General features: G+C 40.9%; 1 protein-coding gene across 10 annotated transcripts in view; it reads left to right on the forward strand.

The window, feature by feature from the left end:
- The window catches only part of UTRN (utrophin), a 568,432-nt gene that overhangs the window by 458,297 nt on the left and 83,593 nt on the right, over positions 1-26,542 (forward strand). For all 10 annotated transcript variants that reach the window (XM_065588781.1, XM_042848216.2, XM_065588777.1 and 7 more), the window contains 3 exons: positions 9,702-9,763; positions 11,337-11,411; positions 18,210-18,411. In XM_065588781.1, coding sequence (XP_065444853.1) covers positions 9,702-9,763; positions 11,337-11,411; positions 18,210-18,411 — 339 coding nt within the window. The remainder of the gene's footprint in view (positions 1-9,701; positions 9,764-11,336; positions 11,412-18,209; positions 18,412-26,542) is intronic.

The following is a 26,542-nucleotide window of genomic DNA, read 5'->3' on the forward strand; positions in this document are numbered from 1 at the left end:
GTTTCCTTGGAAGTGAAATTCATTCTCTGGTCTAGAGCCCAGATTTATGAAGCTGTTTGTGTCTATGCTCTGCACAATGAAAATATTTGGTTGAATTGAACGTACATGTTTGTTTACATATACAATTTAGTCTGTTACTTTGTTTCCTCCCATTCAAATCTTTTATTATATAAAATAAGTTGCCAAGTGGCTTTTGAGATTTTTCTTGGTCCTATTTAACTTCTATTTTATCTCTTCTTAATGCAAAATATTACCAAATAGTTCTATAGTTCTGTCATTTTGGGTTAATTATTGCAGTAGAATTCAGTGGATGGTGTTTGAAACTGAGGATGCGACTGAGCTCTACATCTGTAGAATCTAAATGCTCTTGAGGAAAGTTGATTCTTTTTTAACTTTTTGACAAGAACGTGTCCAAGAGACGGGGACTAATGAGCCATATGGAGAAGGATAGAACATAGGTCTCACAGTATTTACTAATCCACTATTGTTTGTGCTAAGTTTGGAGAAATGGTTACGAGAGGCAAAAATTGATTTCTTTGAGCAAGCATTAAATTGAAAGCATTTTTCATTGGCTGTGCTGCAAAGATGTGTGGGCTCTAATGGACATTCTCTATAACTTTTTATTTATAACCATTTGACGCAAACAAGGCATGTTTGCCCTCCATACAGATGATGCAAAAATAAAACTTAGGAAAATATATATTCATACAAAAATTTTAAAAAACCACAGAAATTTACGTCCACTTGTTTTTTAAAAAATGACATTGAAATATACAGCCATTAAAATTCACAGTCTGTAAATAAATTTGACGAATATGTCATCAGGTGAAAGGAATGGAGGAAAGAAATAAGTACCCTAACATTTCTCAGTGTTATTCAGTTAACCACAACTAATCATATTGCAGTTATGTCTTTCTACATTTATAATGTATTAGGTATTTGTACTGTCCAGAAGAACTCAAAAGGAAATGAGAGAGATCAAAGCAAATTTAATATTGTAGAAGGCATTTTACTTAAGGGCAGTGGTGTCTCAGCAATCATCATCATCAAGCTACTCAATTTCAAGATCCATAATCACATACTTCTGAACGCTCTTGAAAAGGACCTAACATCATCAAAACATTTTAAAAGCTACTTTATCCCCTTCTATATCATATTTAACTCTCCAGGGTAAGAAATCTTGTGGCTGTACTTTTCAAGTCTTCCTTCAGAACAACAATTCTTTCTCTTCTGATCTTTGTTGTACCATTAGTTTGGGGGAGAGAAAAAAATCCACTGACTCTGGAAGTAAATCTTTTTCTTCCTCCTGGCCACATTCATAATACCATCTTCTGTATGAGCTGAAGGGAAAATAATAATTAAATTGCCTCCAAATGTGATACAGGTTTTAATTTTGAGATTATTTCTTTAGTTACCACTAACCTTCATTTTCTAATTAAGAATTTCAGGTAGTGCTTTTTGTCCTGAGGGGGTTCAAAGTATACGTACAGAAATTACTCCATCCACTACTGAAATACAGCTCCCCTTACAACAGCATGCCACTGTTTTACGGCACACTTTTGCAATAGTTTAAGAAAGGAAGTTAAATATGCTGTATCCAGATGAAACTGTATGAGGGGCTTAGGCAGGCAGGAAGTAATTCCTCCAATTGGAGGTTAGCCAGGACAACAGTGCCAGCTTGTAAAGTGCCATTGAATCGTTAATGACTATTAGAGATCACAACTTCAGTTTTACATCCCATCCAAAAGACTTCATCTTCAGAAATACAATGCCGCTTACCACCATGCCAGGGTGTATTTTTTGTGAGTCAATCAGTATTAGAACTGACTCTAGCCTTGTCTATGCTAGGGAATTTTACAAAAATAATTCCCACTTCTAACCTTCATTGTTATGAAGAAAACCTTGATAACATGACTAGAGGGTGTTATCTTCCTGAGGCTGCAATCAGCCTAAAACAAAAGCTCTGAAATGTGTGAACTGTCCCATTCAACTCAATTGAGTGGTCAACTGTTATACCTATTGATCACAATTTAAATGGCAACACTGTTAACTATTTCACTACTTATCATTTTAACAGACATGTCCAGCGAATGTTAAAAATGTATTAATTGATAAAGGGAATTATTAGAAAGTTTATCATCAAATGGATTTGATAACACCTGGGTTATATGATAATACATTTGGCATCTGAAACTTTATTGTCTAAAAGAATTGAGGACAAAAACTTCGATGTTGCCTGCAGTTTATTTTAAAATCGAAGGCATGGGCTATTTTTTCAGTTTATTAATTTTCAGGTTTTTAAGTTGTAACACTATGAGTTGTAACCAGTTCTATTTATTTTTATTTATACATAAATCCATTCCTGCTGTGATGTTGGTCTTATTTTGGGGGAGGCGTCAAATTTCTCATGAAATGTATCTTGCTGGTAATATTGTAGATTATGATTTTATATTGTCAATAATTTTTGTCAGAGAATGAGATGTACAACGTACTTTTGCCGAATGAGTCACATATGTGAAACCAATAGAAAATGAATTCAGTATCAGAAATACTGCCTTGTGGCAGCCAGTGAAACAGGTCACTGTTTTTCTGGCTGAGCTATAAGAAAGGACCCACTCCCACACAGATTATCTCTGGGACCTCCTGGAGCTTGGCATGTCTGTAGCAGTAGAATTGCTCTCCTGCAGACTTTCTATGTTCCACAAGAGAAGAACTCATCTCCTTTTTCCCTCTTATGGTCCGTAGGTTGGGAACGTCTTTCTGGACCCTCCTACAGACCTTGTAAAGCCTACTTGCCCACTGCCCCTCAAACAGACCTGTTTCAGAGGCATATTCATAATAGGCCTGATTAGGGTGACCAGATTACCAGAATAAAATATCGGGACGGGGGCGGAGCCAAAAAAGGGGGGCGGAGCAAAAAAGGGGGGTGGGGACGGAGCAAAAAAAAAAGTTTTAAGGGGCCTGGGGCATTAGCAGGCCCCGCACGCTGCCCTCCCTGAGTCCCCGCGGAGCCTCCCGCCCCCTGGCCCGCCACGGGCATATGCGGGGCGCAGTGGGTCTGGGCGGGGGCAGCGCGGAGCGGGCAGGAGCCGGGGGGGCGGCAGGGGCCGAATCCCCGCTGCTGCCAGGGAGCCCCGCGCCTCTCCCTCCCGCTCGCGGCTGTGGCTCCTTCCCGGCGGGACGCGCCTCCCGCTGCCCCGGGCACATGCGGCGCGTGTCCCCCACGCCTAGTCTCCCTCCCGCCGGGAAGGAGCCGCAGCCGCGAAGGGGACGGAGAGGCGTGGGGCTCCCCGGCAGCAGCAGGGATTCGGCCCAGGCCCCTGCCCCGCCCACCTGGCCCCTGCCCGCTCCACGCTGCCCCCCGACCGGACCCACCGCGCTGCCCCGCGGGCTGCAGGGCTGGAGCAGCCTTCAGGCTGCGCTCCCGGCAGAAGCCCTCTGGCGCAGCGGGGGGGCTCACAGCTGAGCCCCCCTGTCTCCCTCCCTTGCCCGCCCCCCTTTGCCCGCCGGTGCCCGGGTGCTGGAGCTGACTCACCAGCTCCAGGATCCAGGCACCGCCGCCGCCATCCCCTCCCTCCAGGCTTGCACCGCCGTGCTGCAAGCCTGGGAGGGAGGAGGAATGCTGGGGAAGAGGCGGGGCCAGGGCGGGGATTTGGGGAGGGAGCCAATGGGGGAAGGAGAGGGCGGAGCCGGGGCGGGGGGGGGGGCCCGAGCGCCGGAGCGGAAGGGAAAATTTCTTCTTTGTCCAGTGTCCCGACCAAACATTGGTCGGGACGCGGGACAAAGAAGCAAATATCGGGACAGTCCCGATAAAATCGGGACGTCTGGTCACCCTAGGCCTGATTCACCTCTCTCAACCAAATTGAGTAATGTATTATTCCACAAGTAGTCTCATTGAAATCGCTCATCTTCTTGTGGAGTAAGGTGCTATTCAACATGGGTAAGGCAGAAGAATTGGGTCTAATAGTTTGCATAATAAATAAAACACAGATTATATTAGGATTGTATGTTGCAATAGCTTTTCAGTTCGTTGGTGTGTGTTGAGGTTGATAGCACTGTTGAACTCTTGTGTGTGTGGTGGGGGGGGAAGGAGCTAGTAACTGAATTTTCTAAGGATTGACTGTGGTAGCTGTGTGGTGAAAACCATCATGACACTTTGCCCTAAATGTTATCCTTGCATGGTCTCAGTGGGTGTTGGGGCCTAAATGGGAATGGAGACTGAAATCTCTTCTCCTCTCTTTCTCCCACTGCCCCCCCCACCCCCCCAATTTTCACTACCTCTCTGATCAGGGAGAACTTTCAGAAAAAGGTTGAAGCCCATTGGCAGGATAGTGAGAAGGTTGCACTGTCATTACCCTGCTGTAGCTATTTTTGGTCCCTGTGGCTGTCAGTACAACACTCTTTACAAGTTTTTTTTTTTTTTTTTAATGTTTTAAGGAAAAATATAGTCTTAATTTTACTACAGTTTTTCTTGGTTTTCTTTGTTATCAAAATAGTTTCTTTTCTGCATGTTTATTCCTGTATTAACCAGGATATCAGAAAAGCAAAGAAGCATCCAATGGCTCCTTACTGTGCCTGGAAGATATCCCTGCTAGGCAGTCGTAACCAGTATTGGTCACTATGGCTTGAGCATGCATAAAAGAGGTATCAGGACACAGCAAGAGAGTTCTACCTCCAGTCTCTGCAAGTCCACGTAATCTGTGCAGGAGTCTATCCAGCATTATGAGCCTCTTTACTTTCTAAGCACAGATTTTATAGGTTGGTCTATTTGCATTAGTCATGCATCAGTAGCACAAAAGCTAATGTGTCTACAGCACAGAAAGATGGATCTTGTTTCAGAGGGCTGCTTTATAAACCAAATCCACACAAATTGGTGTATCTTGTTTGCCTCCTATTTTGAAACCCTTAAAATGACTCTTTAACTGACATTCTTATTTGTTGCATGTTAAGGTTACCTGCACAGGCATTCATTCTTCCTTTGAAATTCAATTTGTGTGCACATAAAAAGTCCCTGTGTGTTATGAAATGGTCATCAAACACAATTTTGTAGTGAGAAATAGCAACATTGAGATTGGTTCCTTTTTAACTCCTTATTAATATGAAGCTATTGTAGCGTTTTTACAGTCCTATCCAATATGCCCTCATTTGCCGTTTTCATATAGCTTTTTTGTGTTTGGATATGTGGTGTATGAAAGGTGCCAGCTTTACTGCCCTGGAAACTGCAGTCTGTAATCCACAGAATAGATATAACACGAACAGTGAAACCACTAGCAGCAGCAGTGACAATGCACTGCTGCTTTCACCTGAATGGAACATCTCCAGTGCTTGGGTCATTCAGGGAATGTCTACATTGTGGCTGGGAGCAAGCCTCCCAGCTAAACCTGCCAACAAGATTGGAAACTGTGAGCGGTGGTTTTATGATGTAAAGCTTTGCCCTCTGGGAATAAGACTTAGACAACCAAATTCATGTCATGTAAACACCTGCCAGCTATCCAATAGTAATAACTTTTTGGTCACTAGCAAATAGAGCTATATTAAATCAGTGACCTAGAGGGAAAAAGTTCTGTATCCCATTTTCAATTCTATGGGTCATCGGGTTGCCTTTCTCGTACAGTTTACTAACAGATGGAATGACATTTGACCAAAAGCATACCAGTATGAAAGGAGTGAGAGAGAGCTTTAAAAATCCAAGTCTATGAACAGGCATGTTCAGAATGCGTTACTCCAACTGGTGAAAAATAGGGGCTCTTTGCAGAGTTATAGGGATAATTGTTGAAAATGGTGGTGTTCTGGGAAGATATTTTCATAAATAGCACAGATCTCATATTGATATTCTTTGTCTTTTCATGTCAAAGGGAAAATTCAGCTGTCCAGGTGGTTATCACATTACAGTGAGGTAGCAAGGTGTAGTGCAAAGTACAGAGCATCGGGAGAGCCTGTTCCTGAATTCTAATCCTTACTCTACCTTTGGGCTATGTCACCATGGGCAGATTCACTTAACCTTTCTCTCTCATTTTTAAACATATGTAAAATAGGAAAATAACACTTCATGTGGCATATGGTTAGGCTAAAATAACACTTGTGAAGCCCTTTGAGATTTTCACTTAGAGTGCCACAGAAAAGTATATATGTAATTTTAATAATAATGATATAATTATTATTATTCATTAAAAGAAAACTTATCCAGGGATCCGAGACTATTCTTAATACTTAGTTATCCAATTTTGGGGATGTTAATCCTACAGGACCAGGAGTCCCGATTGCCTGTGATTATGCCAGCAAAGATTCCACAGTAAGTGTTAATAAGATGTTCTGAAGTGATTATTTTTTTTATGTAAAAGTTGTTTTAGGTTCCTTCCCCCTTTGTCATAAATATACTGAACTGAATTGTCTATACAGTAGATCTTAAATAAGGAGAAAAATGCCACTCCTTTGGGCCTTGTAGAATATAACAGTTTTCTGTTCGGGAGGAGAAATTTAGAGCCATCATTGGCAATATAATTTCATCATAATTTTTTATAGGTAATAGGAGCTCATACTAAAATGTTGCACTTTTATAGCACCTTTCAGCTGAGGTTCTCAAAGCACCTCACAAATGCTAGTCAAGTTTCATAATACCTGTTTTACAGATGAGTTGACAGAGGTACAGAGGCCCTGATTCAGCAAAGTACTTAAGCACACACCTACATCTAAGTGTGTGAATAGTCCCATTGAAGACAGTCAGATTAACAGGGTTTGGGAACCAGAGAGTGATCTATTACATGCACTTCCATCTGGGGATTGGACTATAACAAATATTTGAGCTTTTAAACCATTTGAAATGTTAATTTTTAAAAATCTGATATAAACAGTATTTAAAAGTGTTTCTCAAACTACCATGTTCCACTTATGCTTGTAATTTAGAGATTTTCAGGTCTGTCAGATCAAATCCAGACCCTAATGCAGACTGTGCCAGATGATACTTTTCACTTATGATGTTGACAAGTAAATCACCAGCCACTTTTTTTTGAGAGAGAGACTCATTACTGCTTCAAATGAGCGTTCCTAAATGAGCTTTACTAATGGCCCTTATTTTAGATGTGACCATACGGTTTGATGGATACAACTGATGCTAGTTATGTAGGCCAGTGATAAACAGTTGAGGTGATAATGACAGCATTTCACTTAACACTGTATTGGAGACACTTGGCAATATCAGCCTCCTACATCCTCAGTGAGAGAGTAGCTGAGGCACTAGTTTTCAGATTACTTAATGGGCTGATCAATGCAGACGATTATATTACATTTTCCATTCTCATTTACTGAAGCTATACAGGCCCCTTACCCTGGCTTAGGAATCTTAATTTATTGCTGCACTAGAATCATTCAGAATGCAGCACAGTAAATCGCCGTAGCCCTGTGCCAATAGTGGACCAAGAAACACAGGTTTTCTTTCTTTCTGAGTTGGTTTCACTGCTGATTTATTAGTTTGTCTGACAGGGAATAACTGTCAAGTCTAGAAATGTTACTGTTTTCTTTCAGGTGACTTTGTTGTAGACAAGGACATACATTAATGGCATTTTTAAGGCTTCCTTTTAGAAGTTGTAAAACTTTGATGATTGGATGTGTTTCTTTTGGCATTGGCACTATTTTCTAGTCCAGGATATCAAGGTTTTGACTTTTTTGTGTTCAGTTCACATAATTTTATTATGAAACTGAAACCTTTCTACGGGTTGCAGTTTAGAAGTTGTCCCTGTTCAGGAAATTTTGCATTTAAGCATATTAGTAACTTTAAGCATTTGTTTAAAGTTAAGAACATGTTTAATTGCTTTCCTGAATAGAGGTGGATAGAGTTTAAGCAGATGCTTAATTCTTTCCTGAATTCAGGTCCAACAGACTAATCCGTAGGTTGGGTAGAGTCCTGTCACTTGGGTGTGCTGCTATTTTTTTGCCTTCAAGTGCCTGTCTAGAAATATTTAGTAAAAAAGAACAAATGCTTCCTCTCTCTACAGTAGTGGTTGAAGGTATGACTGGGCCAGATCCTCAGTTGCTATCAGTCGGGAGGTACACCCATTTACACCTGCTGAAGATATGGCCCTCTGAGTTCAATGGCAAAATACCATCTTGTAATTCAGTTAAGATCAAAAGCGTCTGTGTATGGGCAAATTAAGTTCCTTCCTCCGCCCAGGAAGCTTTGGCAGCCAGATTTGAAACAAACTTTCTCTGCTTTAAGGTTCTGAAATATTTGGATACTCTTTTATAAGAAACCCAGTTCTTCTGAATGTCAGAAATGTCCCAAAAAAGTTTATTTTCATGAGACTTTCAGTCCAGATTTTTTTTTAAAAGAATGTTTGAATCCCTGGATGCTTCTCAAACCTTGACATCTTTCTTGTTTCCCCGCTCACTTCTTTGGTAAATCCTGGTCACAGTATCATCCCACCTCTTTTTGTTATAATATGCTAAATAACTTCTACCAAAAAAAGTACAACAAGCAGAGAACCTTTTAAAAATCAAAACTGTCAAGAGTTAAAATGTAGCCGTTTCTGAATATTTATTCTGTACATTTGTTTATGCTTATATGTGTGTGTCTGCTTGCTGACAAGTTCAAATAAATACCCCTCCTTTTTGTAAGAGTATGACAAATATATAGAGTCCTCAAATTACTGTCCTCTCTTAATAAAGCTACAATTAGCACATTTTCTCACACATGGTAACATTTTTATTCATTCAGAAATTAAGTTATTTTATGAAAACATTTGTTTATGCTTATCTGTGTCTGCTGACAAGTTCAAATGAAAACAAAGATTAAAGACAGTAGGTTTTTCTGCTTCATTAAATATTGCTTAATTTGCTAACCTGGGATCATTTCATTTACAGTACTATCTAGTTAATTCTTAGCAGGAATGTTGTGGTCTTTTTAGTATAACATCCAGTATATTAATTGCCTAATTAATCTGATTTAAATTTAAATGCCCGTGTGTGTGGTATGAATGTATAACCTTTCCAACAATTAATATACAGAAATAGAACCAAAACATCACTGATGAAAAAATTGAGATTTCATTGAGCATGAGATAAGCTGCATTTTATCCACATTGCTGGATACATGATACTTTGATAGATTAACCAGTGCTGTTAAAAGGTGGTGCTCATTGTATCTTTATGTTCTGAGAGCATAAATGCAGAAAGTCATCCTGTGACATTAGGTAGCTACAGATATGCATGTGGGAAAGTTCATTATGCGCTTCATTAAAAGCGTTATGGATAAGTCATAAGATCACTTTTTGTATTCTGATATTGACTAATTGCAAATATATAATGAAGACTATGAAATAAAAGCCTCCCTTTTGTAAAAACACTTCAAAAATTTAAAAATGAATTTGGTATGCTGAAACAGCAGGGAATTTGCATCTTTACCTTATTAGTTGTCTTGGTTTCAGAAGCAGAGTCCAACTGATAACAGTGAGAAAGAACAGACAAAAGTAGGACTGAAAAAGGATCAGAAATAAATCAGTCTTGTGGATGCTACATATGGGATGATTATCTTACAAGTTATTATTTGATCAAATGCTTCAAGCAACTGGATGATACAAATCTTGTAATTTGATATAAGAACTGAGGAATTTTTCTGTTTTGCTTATAACCAAAGAGTTTAATCTATATGTGCCACAAAATGTTGGGGGTTTTTTTCCTCAAACTTTGCTTCTCTCATTCTCCTATAGTCACCAGACACAAACAACCTGTTGGGATCATCCTAAAATGTCTGAACTCTTCCAGTCCCTAGGTGAGTACACTTCCTTTACATAAACAATTTTATAGAGTTCATCTAACACAGAGGTCCCCAAATTGTGGGGCATGCCCCCCTATGGGGGCACTGAGGACTGTTCACGAGGGTGCGGCTGGGGCCCGAGCCAGCTCCCCTGGGGGGGCAGGGTGGGAGCACCACCCTGCTCTGCTCTTGGCTGCTGGCCCCAACTGCTGGCCTGGGGCCCCGGCTCCTGGCCTCAACCCCCAGCCAGGGCTCTGCTCCTGGCCTCGACCTCGGCCTCCTTACCCCTGTCCACATCTCCTCTCTTCCCGTCGAGCCGTAGCCCCGCTCCCGGCCCCAGTTGGTGGGCAGTGTGCAGACAGGGATAAGGGGGCGTGAGCCAGAAAAGTTTGGGGACCACTTCTAACAGGTTGACTGAAACTCTCATTGTCTGGTGACCATGACTGAGCTGTCATGAATTTAACTAAGCATACCTTGCTACATGACTGAAAACTTAGAGCTATGAAACTTGATATTTTAATCATACAATCTGTATTGTTATTCAGTAAACAACTTTAATTCAATAGAATGTTTTCTTGTAATGTAGTGTTTTATTTATGTAATTAATTTTAAATAGCAGTTATCGCTATCCTCAGGTGATCATAGGACTCAGACTTCCTGTGCATTTAAGCAAGGATGCATAGCCTGTAGAATGCTATGGTTTGCAATGTCTCAGAGCAATAAAGCCTAGTTTATGATGTTAGGGTAGGGCTGGTTCAGCAGCATGCCCATGTAAACATCTGCATTTACTCTGAAATGCCCTCTGTCTGAAAAATGCAAGGATAAAATGTTGTTAAATAAGAAAAGATATAACTATATTTAACAGTTTGTAAAATTGATAGTATATACACCACTACCTCAATATAACGCGACTCGATATAACGCGGTAAAGCAGTGCTCCGGGGGGCGGGGCTGCGCACTCCAGTGGATCAAAGCAAGTTCAATATAACGCGGTTTCACCTATAACGAGGTAAGATTTTTTGGCTCCCGAGGACAGCGTTATGTCGAGGTAGAGGTGTATCTCTTTCTGACTGCCCATCTACCTGTCCATTCATCCATGTTCCCATCTCAGAGTTGTTAACATAATCATGACATTACGGAAATCATAGCTTGTAAGACTCTTGCTAAACTTCACCACTCAATCACAATGACATTTGTTGCATCATATCCCCTATCCTTCATCTGTACATTGTCTGTTTTTAGATTGTGAGCTCCTTGGGAGATGGACCTTTTCCTCATCTTGTCTGGAAAATACTTAGCACACCGTTGACAGTGTAATAATGTCTAAGGGCCTGATCCACTGAAGTCCGGGGAAGTCTTTCTGTTGACTTTAAGGGGTTTTAGCTCAGGTCCTAACTCCATGGTTGTCTTTGTATTTTGTTTTGAAATATTGTATTCCCTCCTCCTCTCCAGCTTTGTAAAATGAAATTAACCTCAAACTTTACTGATATATGATTATTTAGGAAATTGTGTCAAGGAAGACTTGTGAATTTCTTGGTATTGGTGCTTATTTAGAAACAACTAATATTTCTACTCTGTAATATTTCAGCTGACTTGAACAACGTACGTTTCTCTGCATACCGTACAGCCATCAAAATCCGAAGATTGCAAAAAGCATTATGCTGTAAGTTTATCCTTCAAAATGAATTAATCACTCTGTACAGTACTTGTGGGAAGGAGGGTGGGCCTGATCCTAAAGACACTAACAGCAATAAAAAGAAAGAGAAAAAGGTGGGTGGTCAGATGTCTCCTTGATAGTTTGTCATTCACACCACAAAATGACATTAATTGCCCGTGGCCCATGTCACTGTTATGAATTAATAAAGTTAATGAATACAAAGGAAGGCAGCTAAGCTAACATGCTTTCTCCCCTGGTTATTTTTTGAAAAGCAAATGGGAAAAAAATTGAAAATGTGTGTCATATATACACAATCCATAGTGTGAAGTGATACTATGCAGTAGGAAATGATTCTTGTTAAGAAGCTGAGCTCTGATCATCATGTCCAATACTGGGCTATTTTATCATCTTTTATAACTGTTATACTTAACACAAAAATATTTGCCTGTATAGAACATGACTTTTATTGTGTGAGCTTCAAATAGAGATGGATGTAAACTGTTCAGAGTTGGGGTGCAGGTAAAGGTCTTCATGTCTATAAGTTTACTTTAGTCCATTTTCTAACTTTATTAGATGGGTTTGTTGTAAACTTTCCTTACAAATAAAGGAAAGTTGTGAAAAACAAATACACTAATAATGGCAATAGTTTTCACTTTATATAGTGTTTTTTCTCTGAGGTATCCAGAAAGCAGGAGTACATTGCACCTGCTCCGTATTGCACAGTGTTTTGAGAAGTCCTTTTGTGTTATTTCATTATTATAGTGTGGTTTAAAGGCTTGTTTTTAAGGTTGACATGTACAGATTTGGTAGCCTTAGAAGTAGCATATCTGGGGATTCTGTTTGGTTGATTTTTAGAACTGTCCTTCTGATTCAAAACTGTCAATTGCTTCCTCATCCTCAAAACAAGATCCCAAATTCTCATCTGAGTGGCCTGCTCAGGGCCGTAGCATTCTTTGAGATTCATCCTTTCACTCAGCATTTCCCCTGAATTCTTACGAATAGTCAGGGTAAGGAAAAACAGAAAAATCCTGTTTTGGCAGTTAAGTTGGCCTTGGACTGCTGTCTGTTGCTCTTAGGGAGGTGGGTTTCAGTGGAAAATGATGAGTAGTGCTTTGATGTTTTTTTGTTTTGTTTTTTGTTTTTTAAATTTATGAGGGAGAAGGCTGAAGGGGAGGGGAGCTGCAGATGGGGAAGAAACAGGGAGGGACGTGGACGAGGGAAGGAAGAGGAAACTGGAGGAAAAAGGTGGATGAGGAAATGAGGAGGGGCCTGGGAGAGACCCAGCTAAAGGTAAAATAAAGAATAAAAATTGAAAGGAAAAGCCACTAAATACATAGAAAAGGGAGAAAGGCAGGAATTAAAAGAGAGATTGGATAAAAACAAGCGTGGTATGGGAACCATGCCAGTGTGTGGTATTGAGGGGGTTATAGTAGTGCATGAGGGGGCCAAGACTTGGATCTGTCATAAACTTAGCAACAACTGGCTTAAAATACTGTATGACTTTTGTAGATCCTCTGATTTGAACTCAGGAATCAGTCTCTTGTATTATAAATGGTATAAACAACTGTCATGTGTCTACAGTACAGTAGCCTGTAGAGTATGTGGGAAGAAGTGAGAGGAAAGCAAAACCAACCTGATGTACAAATGGAGCAAACGATTGGTTAGAACTCCTGCTTGCAGATTCACTGCTTGTGGACCGGGCTGGTCTCCCATCTCTGACAACAGGACTGCAAGGCTTTGGGTGTGTCTCACACCAGAATGCCTTCATTTCTGGATCTTTTGGAAAGAGGGGTTGCAGCAGCCATTTGAAAGGCAGTTATCAGAAGGAAGGAGAAATTAAAATGTGATAGGTGCAAAAATAATATTCAGACTCTGCTCAGTGGGTTAGTGGTAGCACTTTTATTTTTGTTCCAGCTCTCTAACCTTAGCTGCATGCCCAGGTTCCAGCTGACTGGTTAGTACAAGTCTCCACAGACCTAATGAAGTGCAAAATGACTACAAATGACTCAGCTGAAAAATGTCACTTTACAGAGTTTGTCTCTCAAAATCCAAACGCAGTGCTGACTTTCAGCCTGACCTCTGCAAAATTGAAGTGGAGATACTAACCATCCATCTTAATTCATGGTGCTTGTTTTGGAGAAGAACCGCCTTCCCTTTCCCTCCTCCCCCATTGTAAAATGGGAAAATGCAGTAATAACAGTACTTAGCTCCAGGGCTTTGGAGCGGAGCTCAGAGCTGGAGTGCGGAGCAGCTCCGGAGCAGTGGAGCTACAGGTTTTTGCCTGGAGCTGGAGCAAAGCCAGAGCACAGCTCCAAAGCCCTGCTTAGCTCTTCTATAGACCTCAAAGCACTTTCCAGAAGAGGTGTAAGTATTATTACCATTTTACAGATGGGGAAACTGAGTCATTGAGAGATGAAGTTATTTTCCCAAGGTCACCAAGCTGACCAGCAACAGAGCCATGAATAGAACTCTTATCTCCTGAGTCTCACTGTCTCTTGTGTGAGAATGTAGCTATCAAGTTGAAGAAAGGAGAGACAGCCAAAGAAATCTGCTAACTTAATTGTACATGTGTTTTGGAAAATGGATTTATTTAATACAGGAGGAGGACTCAGGAGGCACACGGATCTCTGAGAAACACATTGCTGTTTGCACCTCAAAGCAAACTACTCGGAGGAATTTTCAGCTTCCAAACACACTTTCTTGCCTCCTTTACCCAAACTCTGTTTGCTAGCCTGATTTTATAAATGCTATCAAAAATCTATGCTATTCTTTCTGTCACTGTTTGCTTACAAATGAATACCTAACATCCAGCCAAAGGTACAGGCTGCAGTTTGATTCCTTGTGACCATAGTAATTAGAACATTTCTGTTCTTAGGATTACTACTGAGATATTCAGAGCGCCCTATTAGCATATACCCAGGGTAGCCTATATATAAAGAGAGTCAAAATGAGAAATCTATAATTCTGCTTTTGATTTTGGGTTTTTTTAGGAAGTGTGGGGACATGTCTGCCGTGCCTCTCTCATTCACCCCTTGGACCAAGTTGTCATTTGCCTTCCATTGAAAAAAGAAAATCATTTCTCATAATTTAAATGTAGAATGTCTCTAAAGGTGTCTGAATGTAGAACACTTCAGAAAGGCTTATGTCTGGCTTATGCACTAAGGCAAAGAAAGTGTCAAATTGAATCACTACAAATAGGGTCATCCTAGATTGTAAAATGTGCCAATTTGCTGTCACAGTTGCAGAGTGTATAACTGAAAAGGCCGTTTTGAGAAGAATGCAAGGGCAATGCTGAAGCAGGAGTGTTAATCCTACTGACACTTGATGGACTTTGACTTTGCAGTGTAAATTGGTAACGCAGTAGTAGAGCTGCATAACCCAATTAATTAATACATAATTTCAGAACCCTGCTGGAATCCAGGTTTTGGGCTGCCGTTTACAATCTGTGTTCACTCAACAGAAAGATAGAATTTTAATAGTAAGAGCAGGTTAGTGGAGATAGGGCTTCCTGGGTTCTATTCCCCTATTCTGCCACTGACTCACTATGCATCTTTGAGCAAGAAACTTAACTTCTCTGTGATATTCATCCATCTCTGAAACTAGTATAATATACTAGTAAAGTTATTTCAGATCTTTGCATGTTATATGCTATTTCAGTGCAAAATATAATTATCAGTAGACTTGTACATCAGCCAGAGACCAATCTAGTTCATTTACATGAATCTGATGGGGTTACGTCACAAAATTGTCCCCCTAACTTATTTGCTGTTGTGGCATTTAAAAAGTTGACCTTTTGAGAAGAGAGAATTTTTTTTCTTTTAGTAGTAAGCAGGCAGAATAATATTTTTTTTCATTCTAGTCTATTCTTTGGAAGGTAGATTCTGCCATAAATTGATTTTTGTAGTAAATAAAGAACAGTTTATCATCTGCAAAAGGTTACATGAGGACATGCCCTTTCTCTCTCATATGTTATGTGGGGTGGATGCCAGGCCCAGGGCCTTAGACAAACATACTGGGACCTTACCTTTTAATGAATCAAAACATAAGTGGAAAGAAGGGGAAAAATACACTTCAGTGATGTTCCTTCAATATGCCATTGCAGTAAATTCCCATCCCAGCCTGTTTGGGTAAGGAAACTGCTTCCTTCCCCGTGTCATCCTCTCTCCTTGGCTCTGTCGGGAATGGCGAAGTGAATCCAGCCGTGGGGAAAGATGATCTCTGTCCATTTATCCACTGGTGTAGATTTGCACATGAACTGAAAGACCTTCACTCACGTGAGTGAGTGGTGGTGTGACCTGGTCCACCAGTCTATAGAATTCAGTATACTGTCTCTGACAGAGGACAGTACCTAATGCTTTGCATGATTACCTCCTATGTCCAGATTCAGCTAGCCAGATGAGCAGTGCTGTACATTGGGATAGGGTAAATTCCTTCTTGCCTCCACAAGCAATTAGTCTTACCCAAGACATTATTACACTTACATTGATTTATTAGTTTAATTTACATAACTATAAAATATTTCCATTAAGTGCTCTAACTCTACTGCCCTTAAAGTGTGTTCAGCTCTTTCATGTATTGTGAGGTATAAAGCTAAAAGCTGAATTCCTCCAGTATCTTAAGCACTGCTGTTAATAGAAGATCTTCATAAGCATAACATGTCAAGTCCTACAGTCAACAGAGTAGCTCCATTATTTTCTTGCACAGAGGTTTTCATTGCAAAGGCCACTGTGGTAGGAACATCCAGTTCCAGACACCATTACTTCCTTTTTAGCATTCAAAAGGGGTGGGAAGTTCCCATTGCGTTAATGAAATAAACTAACAAGGATGAAGACATTCTATTTTAATACTGGGGAAGCTGCAGTTACCAACATGGAAAGAATAATAAAACAATTTATAATGACACCAGTTACGACAATCTTACAATTCTGAGTTCTCTCCTGTATTTCACACACACTGGATGTGAAAAAAATGACATACTCTTCAACCTGCTTGGACTTGGTATGTTTGAAGATTGATATTACTTCATATTCTTGCTTCTGACTCCCCAAAATATGAAATAAAAGATTTATTGTACTATGTTTCAATCTTTGAATGTTAATTTTCTTGTGTGCCATTTTGAGTGTATTTCACTCATTCCAACTACTGTATAATGTTACCCTGATACTGCAAGGGATAGTAGCTTCCATGCCAACAAATGGTTTGCTATAGTTAGAGTCCTCCCCTATCCAGCCTGTGCATGTGTAGTGTTTTTTTCCAAGCCTGAGATATCTGACAATGACTTCTCCTTCAAAAAAACCCTATATGGATCAGTGCTGTAAAGTCAGAGTACAATATGCATGTGTTTGGAAAGGGAAAAGCAAGGAATGTACAGGAAATCTTTTATTGCCTTATTCTCGTTTTTACAAAGATGTGTAGGAAAATGGATTGGACAAAATGGGAATAGGGAACGTAGGCTTCTTTAAACAATGTATCTCCTTCTGTGTAGTACAAGAAAACATTGAGGTTCAACTGAATTACTCATAGGCAGAAGAAAGATAGCTAGCCATCTAGTAACATTTTAGTTTTTGCCATTATGGTGTCTGTTTTCTGTGTATCTCATTTTACAGGCCATGCTGAACCAATCTGACGCTGCATCCCCTGCTGCACAAAGACTTAGGCCCTCCTGGGGTCCTTATTTTATACTGATATACAGCAATTTATAACTCATCCTAAAATTGTCAAGACTTATTTCCATTGAGAAATGACATCTATACTGTTAATGCACTACTAACTCTGCCCACAAAGAAACAGTTTTGAATGATGGAGTTTGAAATTCATGCTATAGATACTTACTATGGGAAAAGATGCCAGGAAACTGCCACTACTTCTGGCTAAAATTCCAACTTGTGTAGTTAAAGATGTCACTGAGAATTATGAAACCATTTGGCTTTTACTGTCCTTCCTTCCTTTTAGACAAAGATATGCCTCTTTTCATTACATAAAGTGACTTGGAAGAATTCAATAAAAGCCTTCTTTTCTTTCTCATCATCCAGCTGATAATTAGATTTTCATGATCACTGTTACATTTGAGTGTGCTTTTTGGTATCAGCACTCCTTGTTATCCATCAGAAATTCATAGCAGAAGTGTGTTCTTTTATGGAGGGAGCCTGAAGATTTTGCATGACTATGCATGTTATCACCTTGACTAATAGGATAAAAATATAAGTTGAAAATTACATATTTTTCTGGAAAATTACATCAAGCTGCTTCCCCTTCGTTTCATTTAAATCTTCATAATTCTGCATCTGCTATTCAGTTAATCAGTCCTCATTGCATCCCTAATGCACATTACTGTCAAATATTACTATCAAAGAATTTGCACAGTTTTACACTATTAGAGCCCTTCAATGCTACTTTGACACCTTAGCAATCAAGGCCAGATTCTGCCTTCAGAGCTGTGCAGAAGACTCTCAGTAAAGTGAGTGGAATCCCATCTGAATTCTGCAGCTGAAGGCAGAATTCTCTGATCATACAATTCTCGTAAGCTGTTTTTAAACAGTATGCTGAGTAGCGTAATGTTTTTGTTGTTTGCTTGTAAGATTAAAAAACCCAAATTAACCCAGAAAACAAACAAGAAACAAAAACAGCCGAAGCTGTAGCTTCCTGCTTAATGGGAGTGCTTCACCAGTGTTAATACATCTAAGCCACTGCTTCAGCTAACCTGCCTTAATTAATGCTATAATGACATGAGGATTCAGGAGGCAAACACTGAATCCAGTGATGAGGCATCATTATTATTTGTTTTGTTTTTTATTATGTTATTAGTGGACCTGTTGGATTTGAACAGAACAAATGAAGTTTTCAAAGAGCACAAGTTGAGCCAAAATGACCAGCTCCTCGGTGTCCAGGATGTGATCAGTTGTCTCACTACTATTTACACTGGACTTGAAGAGAAGCACAAGGACATGGTGAATGTTCCTCTCTGTGTAGATATGTGTCTCAACTGGCTGCTCAACGTGTATGATACGTAAGTAATGAGTTCTTATTTACAGCATATAGCTCATTGTTTCAATGTAGTATACACAAAATGTATACCATGTGTACAGTGAGTTCAGTGGGGTTGTACTTGACATGATGTGTGTAAAAAAGAAAATACTAGAGCATAGCACTCTAGATTTGTCTACCTTTTTTTTATGATTTTCTTTTTGGGAAGGGTGGTGTGGTGACAGAGAAGCTATGATAGCAAAACTTTAATACTTCAGTGAAAAACATGCATTTGTTCCTATTGATAAAGCTTCTGTCTGAGTCACTGGTGTCACTATGAGTTTGTTTGATTCACTGGTGATACTATGGGTACTTAAAATGGTCTGTTTCTTATCCCACCTACTCAAAAGCCCTGGAATACAAGCATATATATGTATGTATGTGTGTGTAATATAGCTACATATGCTACCCTAGAAGCATAAAAAGGTTGAAGGAGGTGTGTCCTTCATTTGGCAATTGGTGTTACTGTGCTGGTTGCAGAACCAGAGAAGCACTGAGAACTCTGCAACCTGCATAGCATCTATTCCAAATGTAAAGGTAACAAATGGCCAGAATTACAAAGCAACTGTCAAAAAACTTGATGACGGCCATCCAACACAAAAACAAAAAGGAAACCAACTACAACTCCATAACCAACTGAATACTGCCTCCTGCAGAAACCAAGATATTGGACACTGGATAACATGGACACTGAACAACACCCTAACAACATCAACCTATCAAGACTACCCCTAACCACAGGGGTGGGCAAACTACGGCCCATGGGCCACTTCCCACCCATCAGACATTTTTATCCGGCCCTCGAGCTCCCACCAGCGATTGGGGTTGGGGGCTTGCTCCGCTCTGCCCGCCTGGTGCTCCTGCAAGGGAGTGGGGTCAGGGGCTTGCCCCACCCAGCGCTCCCCAGCCCCGACTCATAATTCCCTGATGAGCACCATCTTCCGGCACGCAGAGCCACACTGCACAGACGTTACCTCACCACACGGTTTCCAGGATTGGAAACCCACCCCTACGCATCAGCGTGCCCGATCTCCTCATGGTCTCCTACGGCCCTACTCTCGAGAGCCTCGAAGCCGCCCAAGGGCTGCACTCATCCCAGCTAGGGTGCCTCCACCCGTGGTGGTGCCTAGTACGGCTGCCTTGGTGTCACTGCCGGCAGAGTTCCTGTAGAGCCGCCCCCCTGACTCCCCCGCACCACACCCCATGAGTCCTCCCTTCGCCGCCGCCCCCCCTCGGTAACATCCCTTATAGAGCCCTCCCATGCTACACAACATAGAGTACCCCTCCCTCACTACCATACAATTTCCATACTCAGATGCAGTCCTCAGGCCAAAAAGTTTGCCCACCCCGCCTAACCAGAACTGAAGTATCTGAACTCTCCAATGGACTGATTCTGCCCAGCCACAGAACCTGATAATATACTAATGAAGAGAACTAAAAAAATTCTTCTGCCGATTCCTCCTTAAGGAATTATTTCACAACAAAGATGACACCATCTACAACTACCACATCCCCACTGACAGAAATAAGAATCATCTGATTCCCAGAGAACAAAACCACACATTGGATCATAACATCAAATGCCTCAGGGGAAAAAAAATTGTCCGTGAAATCTCAACGGACACTACATCCACCACAATCTCTCTACCACTGAGGGGATAGCTACACAGTCCCTGAAATCCAACCACCAGATTGTGGTCAAATCTGAAGACAAAAGGGGCACGAGTGTAGTCCTTAATTGTGATGACTGTGTCGACGAGGCCAAAGACAACTCTCTCACCTCCTACTATGGAATTTAAAGATACCATCAAATCCTTCCCCAAAAACTCTTAAGAAAAACTCTACAACCATATACCCCCACAAACCCATCCCAGGGACCTTCTACGTGCTTCCCAGGATGCACAAACAAGGGAACCCAGGCAGACCCATCATGACACTCCTACCAAAGAAGTATCAGGACTCATAGAAACCACCCTTAAACTACTCTCTCGACAAAGGGGCAGCTTCCTCCAAGTCGCTACCAATTTACTCCAGAAACTCCATGATGTTAACATCCTCCCTCAGAACACCATCCTTGCCATGACTATCACTTCCCTATACACCAATATCCCTCACTATGACTGCATCACTGCCTGCCTCAAACACACACAAGATAATGCACAATGCGCAGAAATCCAGCCAAAACACATCACCAAACTCATCCATTTCATTCGCAACCACTTCACGTTTAATAACAAACACTTTGCAGCCATGTGTACTAGGATGGCTCCCCAATTTGTCAACCTCATCATGGGCCACCTTGAGGAAGAATCTCTAGAAAAATGTACCACGAAACCAATGATACATAGATGATATTTTCATCCCCTGGACAGATGAACTAAACTCCCTCAGGGACTTGCACCATAACTTCAACAACCACCACCCATCCATCAAAATCTCTTTAGACCACTCCCACACCAGCATCAACTGGACACCATGGCATGGTCCGCTTAAAAATGCTGCAAACGATAATATACAAGGAAACCACCTATCATCACATTTACCTCCTCAGATCCAGCAACCATTCCAGACGCACCAAGAAATATGTTATCTACAGCCAGGCACTCAGATACCACAGAATTTGCTTCAAGGAGAAAGTCCAAGATACATACCTAACACACTTAAAACCTCCTTCACCAAACAAAGATGCTGCACCAGAAGAGTAGATTACATCATGGAAAGGGCCACCCAAATACCCCAGGAGAACTCATTTCACTGTCGGAAAAAAGAAACCCACTGACTGCACTCCCCATAATTGTCACCTCCCACTCCACGCTGGAACCCATACGGGTATCATCAATCAATTACAACACACGTTTCATGGGGACAATATCCCGAAAGAAATCGTTCAGGAAGCCCCTCTTCTGGTCTTTAGATAACCCAAATCTCCCCACTCCCCAAACCTTGCCAAGCTGATCATCAGAAGCAAACTCCCCATAAACCAGGACACACCAACTCAGAGTGGCACCAGATCCTGCCAGAACAACCGATGCAAAACCTGTAGGTATCTCTCTACAATGATCAGTATACTCCACGACACACCTTTCAAGATTCATGGGTCTTACACATGCTTATCCTAAACGTGGTGTACCTCATTCAGTGCATCAAATGCCCCAATAGCAACTAAGTTGGTGAAACAAGACAATCACTACGTTCTTGAATGAACTCTCATAGGAAAATGATAAAAGACAAAAACACCATAGCAACCATGGGTGAACACTTTTCACAAAGTGATCACTCTATTCAATACTTGTCCTCAAGGGAAACTTGCAAAACACCTTCAAAAGGCAAGTCTGGGAACTTAAATTCATAACTCTGCTAGACATCAAAAGCTATGGCCTTCACCAGGGTTTTATGGCTCATTACAACAATTTGTAACATGCCACACTGCCTTCTACCCTTAATTGCCCACTTCAAACCCTTTATGAGTAGCAATCTAAACCACTATTGCCCATTTCATTTCAAGTGACTGCCTACCATATGTTATCCCTTCTTCTTAACAATCTTATCTCAACTTGTGTTTAGCTCAGACACTCTGCTTCCTTCCCCAACCTGAAGAAGAATTCTGGGTAGCTGGAAAGCTTGTACCTTCCACCAATAGAAGTTGGTCTGATAAAAGATATTACCTCACTCACCTTGTGTCTCAGAATTTTTTTAATCAGTTACTCTATCTAAATAACTCCACAATTCTAGGGCTACAACAGGGAACATCTGTTATTTATTTATTGTATAATGAGTTATGTATCTGTAGGTTTATCAGAATCTGAGTCTCATTTTTTTTATAATTTGATTATTTTTAACCACTTTTTGAATTATCATCATTTTAATGTTCACAATTGCAGAAAATTCATGGGAGAGGGGTCAGACCATAATTATTTTTAACAGAGTTGTAAATACATGCTTTATGCAGCCTTCATTACAACACGTTTTATACACAGTAAGATGGGACTCTAAGTTCTTAAGTAGCAGTTTCTCACTTTGTCTATCTGTAAATTTTGCTTCTTATTAATGGAAATATTTTTCTACCGTTTGTGTTTATACAGTGAAATATTTACTCTCCCTTAAATCAAATTCTTCCAAGCTTATATTTCTGTCACAGCCTTGGTTGAGCTCCCCCTGTTGGACACTCACCTGTTTGGATCCTAACACTGATCCCATGTGTTTCTCATTCAGCGTCTGAGCAACATCCAGGCCGCGTCTCTGGCTCTAGCCTCTCAGGCTCACTCCCAGGGTGCAGACTCCCTGTCCTAGTACCCCTTCTCAGAAGTGGAGCCCCGTGATTTAGCTGCCCTAGGCCCCAAGACCAATGCTGAACCCCAAGCCTCCCCAGTAGGTTAAGCACACCCTTTCCCAGAGCTCCACCCTCGTGGGTACACATTTAATCCTCCAGGGGCATATGCCATAGGGACATATGCCAGTTTTAGCAGGGAGCCCAGAGTCTTTGCAAAGTATGTTCTTACACGCTCCCTCACTCACTCATTCACTCACGCACTCCATTCATAGAGAAAGCAAGGATCCATACAAAAATAACAAAATCTGCCCACAAAATCCCTCCTTCCAGACCCTCCTCTCCTCCTGATTAGCTTTCAGGTTCATTCTCTCAGCCCCTGTAACACTCTCCCTCTAGCTTGTTCAGATCTGATGATGAAAAGGTTCCTTCTAGCTTGGAAAGTACGTCTCTGTGTTCCAGACAGAGTTTGAATTTTTCGAAGTCAGTTCCAATACATTATTTCTTTGTTGCTTTTTTGCTGCTGCAACATTTCCACTTCTCCAACCCTCCTCCCTGCAGATAAACTGGACAGAAAACCAGTTTCCTGCAGCTTGGCCAAATTTCACTGTATTGCCAGGCAGAGTCATTCCATGTAAATGACTGACTGCTTTGATTGTCCTGTAGCTGTTTCCAGATAGGGTATGTGATATCTGATATGATCCCTGTCAGCGCATGGCTGATTTTAATACACACTGTAGGTTAATTTGTAGATTTCATAAAATCAGTCAGAATTCATATGTTGTACATAGGCATTCCCCAAGTCATCACATATCTCTTACCACTTCAAGATGAACAGAGCAGAGGCATCTCCCAAGTACTCCAGGGAGGTTCTTGTCTCCCTGCAACCCCACATACATTGCAAGATAGAGCATCTGCTGTTACATCTTATTGATTTAAACTTCATACAGTAAAACAGTCCCAAAATCACACCAATATACAGTTTTCATTAAAGCATTACTAATCAGTTTCTATGTACGTCGTTACAGATCTTCTCCCTCATGATCCCCCAGGAAGGGGTACATATGGGGGGCACATAAACTCTCCCCATATGCTCTTGTCACCCAAATATTTATGATTAGTTGGGGTGGGCCCAGAAGGATTGCCCCCCACTCCCCCAGCAGAGTGGGCCTCTGAGAGATGAGGGATTCCCATCTTCCCCAGTGCCAAGTTCCCTTCTTCCAACCTACTGAGGAGAATTTCCTCCCTCACCCCTCTTAGGTTCATTTACATTTTGATTGACCAACCAGCAGTTATAAATTAGGGAGGGACTTTACCTACCATGTATTTATCTTGTGAAGCTCTTAGGGGAAGGGGAGCCACAGCAGGGTCTGAAACCTGTGCCCTAAGATAACGAATGTGACTGTTAGCAGCCTAGGTGCAATAATGGTCTTTCTGAGTGCACCTCTTCAAACTTCAAGCCTCAGGCCTTTTCCTCTCCTGGGGTGGCATCCACAGTTTGCCCAGCCTCAGATCAGGTCTTTGGTTGCAGCCCGATGGGTGCCACGGGCCAAGATTATGCTGACAACGCTGCCTTGCTTGTGGAGAAATAAGAGAATTTCAGTCCTGCCTTCCAAGGTCTCTTAAGACACCACCCACACCATGGGGTTTCTCTTTGGGAGCCTGTGACAGCATACGTTTGCAGTAAGAGACAGCTTCTTCAAAACAAAGCATGATTTATTTTGCCCAAAAGATACACAGTACTTAGAGAAGTGGATTTAAAATAACAGAGACCTATGTACATGTTCTCTTACCTAAGTTTAACCTCTCTATTCATCACTGGGGCAAGTCTGGCTTATTCTCCATCTCTGAGCTGGGAGAAAAAGCCCAGGCTCCTTGCAGCCTTCTCTTGTCTCTGAGGGTATGTCTACACTGCAGTTAGACACCTGTGGCTGGCCTGTGAGGGCTGACTCAGCCTCACAAGGCTTGGGCTTAAGGGGGCTGTTTAATTGCGGTACAGACGTTTGGGCTCAGGCTTGAGCCTGGGCTCTAGGACTCTGCAAAGTGGAATAATCCCACAGCTCCAGAGTCATCCATAGGATATCCTAGCCTGGATGGACCCAGCTAGGTAACTTCTCCCCTCAACTGATGGCCCAGCCATTGTTCTTTTTACTCCCTTGAAGCTGGGTACCTGGCTATCTTATCATGACACTAGTTGACTTTCCTTCTGGGCCTCTCATCAGCCTCTTAACAGCTTCCTTCGATTTAACTCTATGCATTCAGGCAGGCAGCAATACACAGTTGAACAGGGAAACTGAGACACACACACAATAGTCATAAGAAACAGTGCAGACATTTTTTCCAGTTCATCACAAATGTATCAGTGGAAAACAGAGAGGGGGACAGGTTCAGATACATTCCTTGACTCGGAAGCTGTTGCATGCTTAGTATCAGAAAATGGATAGTGTCAAAGGCGAATGTTAGCTTCTGATTCCTACATATTTATCATTGGAACATTATTTGGTTATTGTATTGAAAGTGTTGATATGATGTCTGAAGCTAAACTCTTTAGACTGATTAAAGAAGTCTTAGGGTACAAATATGAAAAATATTAATTTATTACTCTCAAAGTTAGAGAGTAAATATTCTCTCTCTCTTTCCATCTTCACCCCCTCACTCTCCACCCCCAAAAATATTAAAGATTGGGAAATCATTTTAAATTGCCATTTTTGAAATGTCCTTTGGAAAGGAAATAATTTGTCTCCTGACATTTCCTTTGTTTATTGCATTGGTGTTATAGGTATACAGTGTTTCAAATCATTAAACTTCCTCCAAAAGCATCTGTTTGTCATCTGCTATCAACCTGAGATTTAATTAGTGGTTTGCAGATTGAACAACTTCCCAGTTTGTAATAAAGCTCACTTACTGATGTATGTGGCCATTTAAAAAGCAATTTATTTTTAGAGATAGTTGACAACAATGAAGTCTGTTGTGTTTAGTATTTTCTGACACATTGAGAATTATTAATTCTTCAAGCTAGATAGAAAAAAGAAGCGGACTCCCTGCAACCTTTACATTCTCAAGGACAAAGGTTATTTTGTTGATTAGCATCGGCCCGTAAATATGTTTCAGCCTTAAACTTGATTCCTTAAGATAATTTTGGCTAGTCCAGAACACCTTTAAAAATACAGTATTGAAAATATAACTTGTAGGTACAATGTGAGATATTCTTAAATGTCTTATTGAGGGAAGATAAGTGTGTGTGTGAAGTCAAATACTTTGTATGGGTTTTTTAATAAATCTCACAGGTAGATTATTACACTAGGACACTTCCATAAATTTAATTAATCTGAAAGACATGTAAATAAATAAATAGATTTTCTCTTATGGTTATCATATATGCTCCAATCTTAGGAAATGTGTGTGTCACTTATATGGAAATGGACTAATAAGCTATAGAACCCCCTGAAGCAGTTGCTTCACATGTGTTAAGGGTACACAATACCTCGTGTATAGTATGTTTCCCTATGGTTGTCAATGACCCCTAAATGAACCACATAGTATCCATAAGGAAACTTGTATGTATTTTCTGCTGGTTTTGTAACTACTTTATCAGGTTGATGTATTTTGGAGGGAAATTTAATCTTTTCAAATGTCTAGGGCTCCTAAAGTGAGTGGTCCTTTTTGTATGAATGCCTGTTTGAAAGGCTGGGTGTGCTTTTTTCTTGCATTCTGTATGTCCAATTGTCTGGGATGTTTATGCTAGGTAATGTTCTATACCCAAGCTTTTCTGTAAGACTCGAAGATGTTCTCCTAGAGCCACCTCATTATCTTTCTTTTGTAGTTCGCTCTTCCTACAAAGAATCGT

The sequence above is a fragment of the Chrysemys picta genome, chromosome 3 (assembly GCF_011386835.1).
Source record: "Chrysemys picta bellii isolate R12L10 chromosome 3, ASM1138683v2, whole genome shotgun sequence".
Lineage (NCBI taxonomy): Eukaryota > Metazoa > Chordata > Testudines > Emydidae > Chrysemys > Chrysemys picta.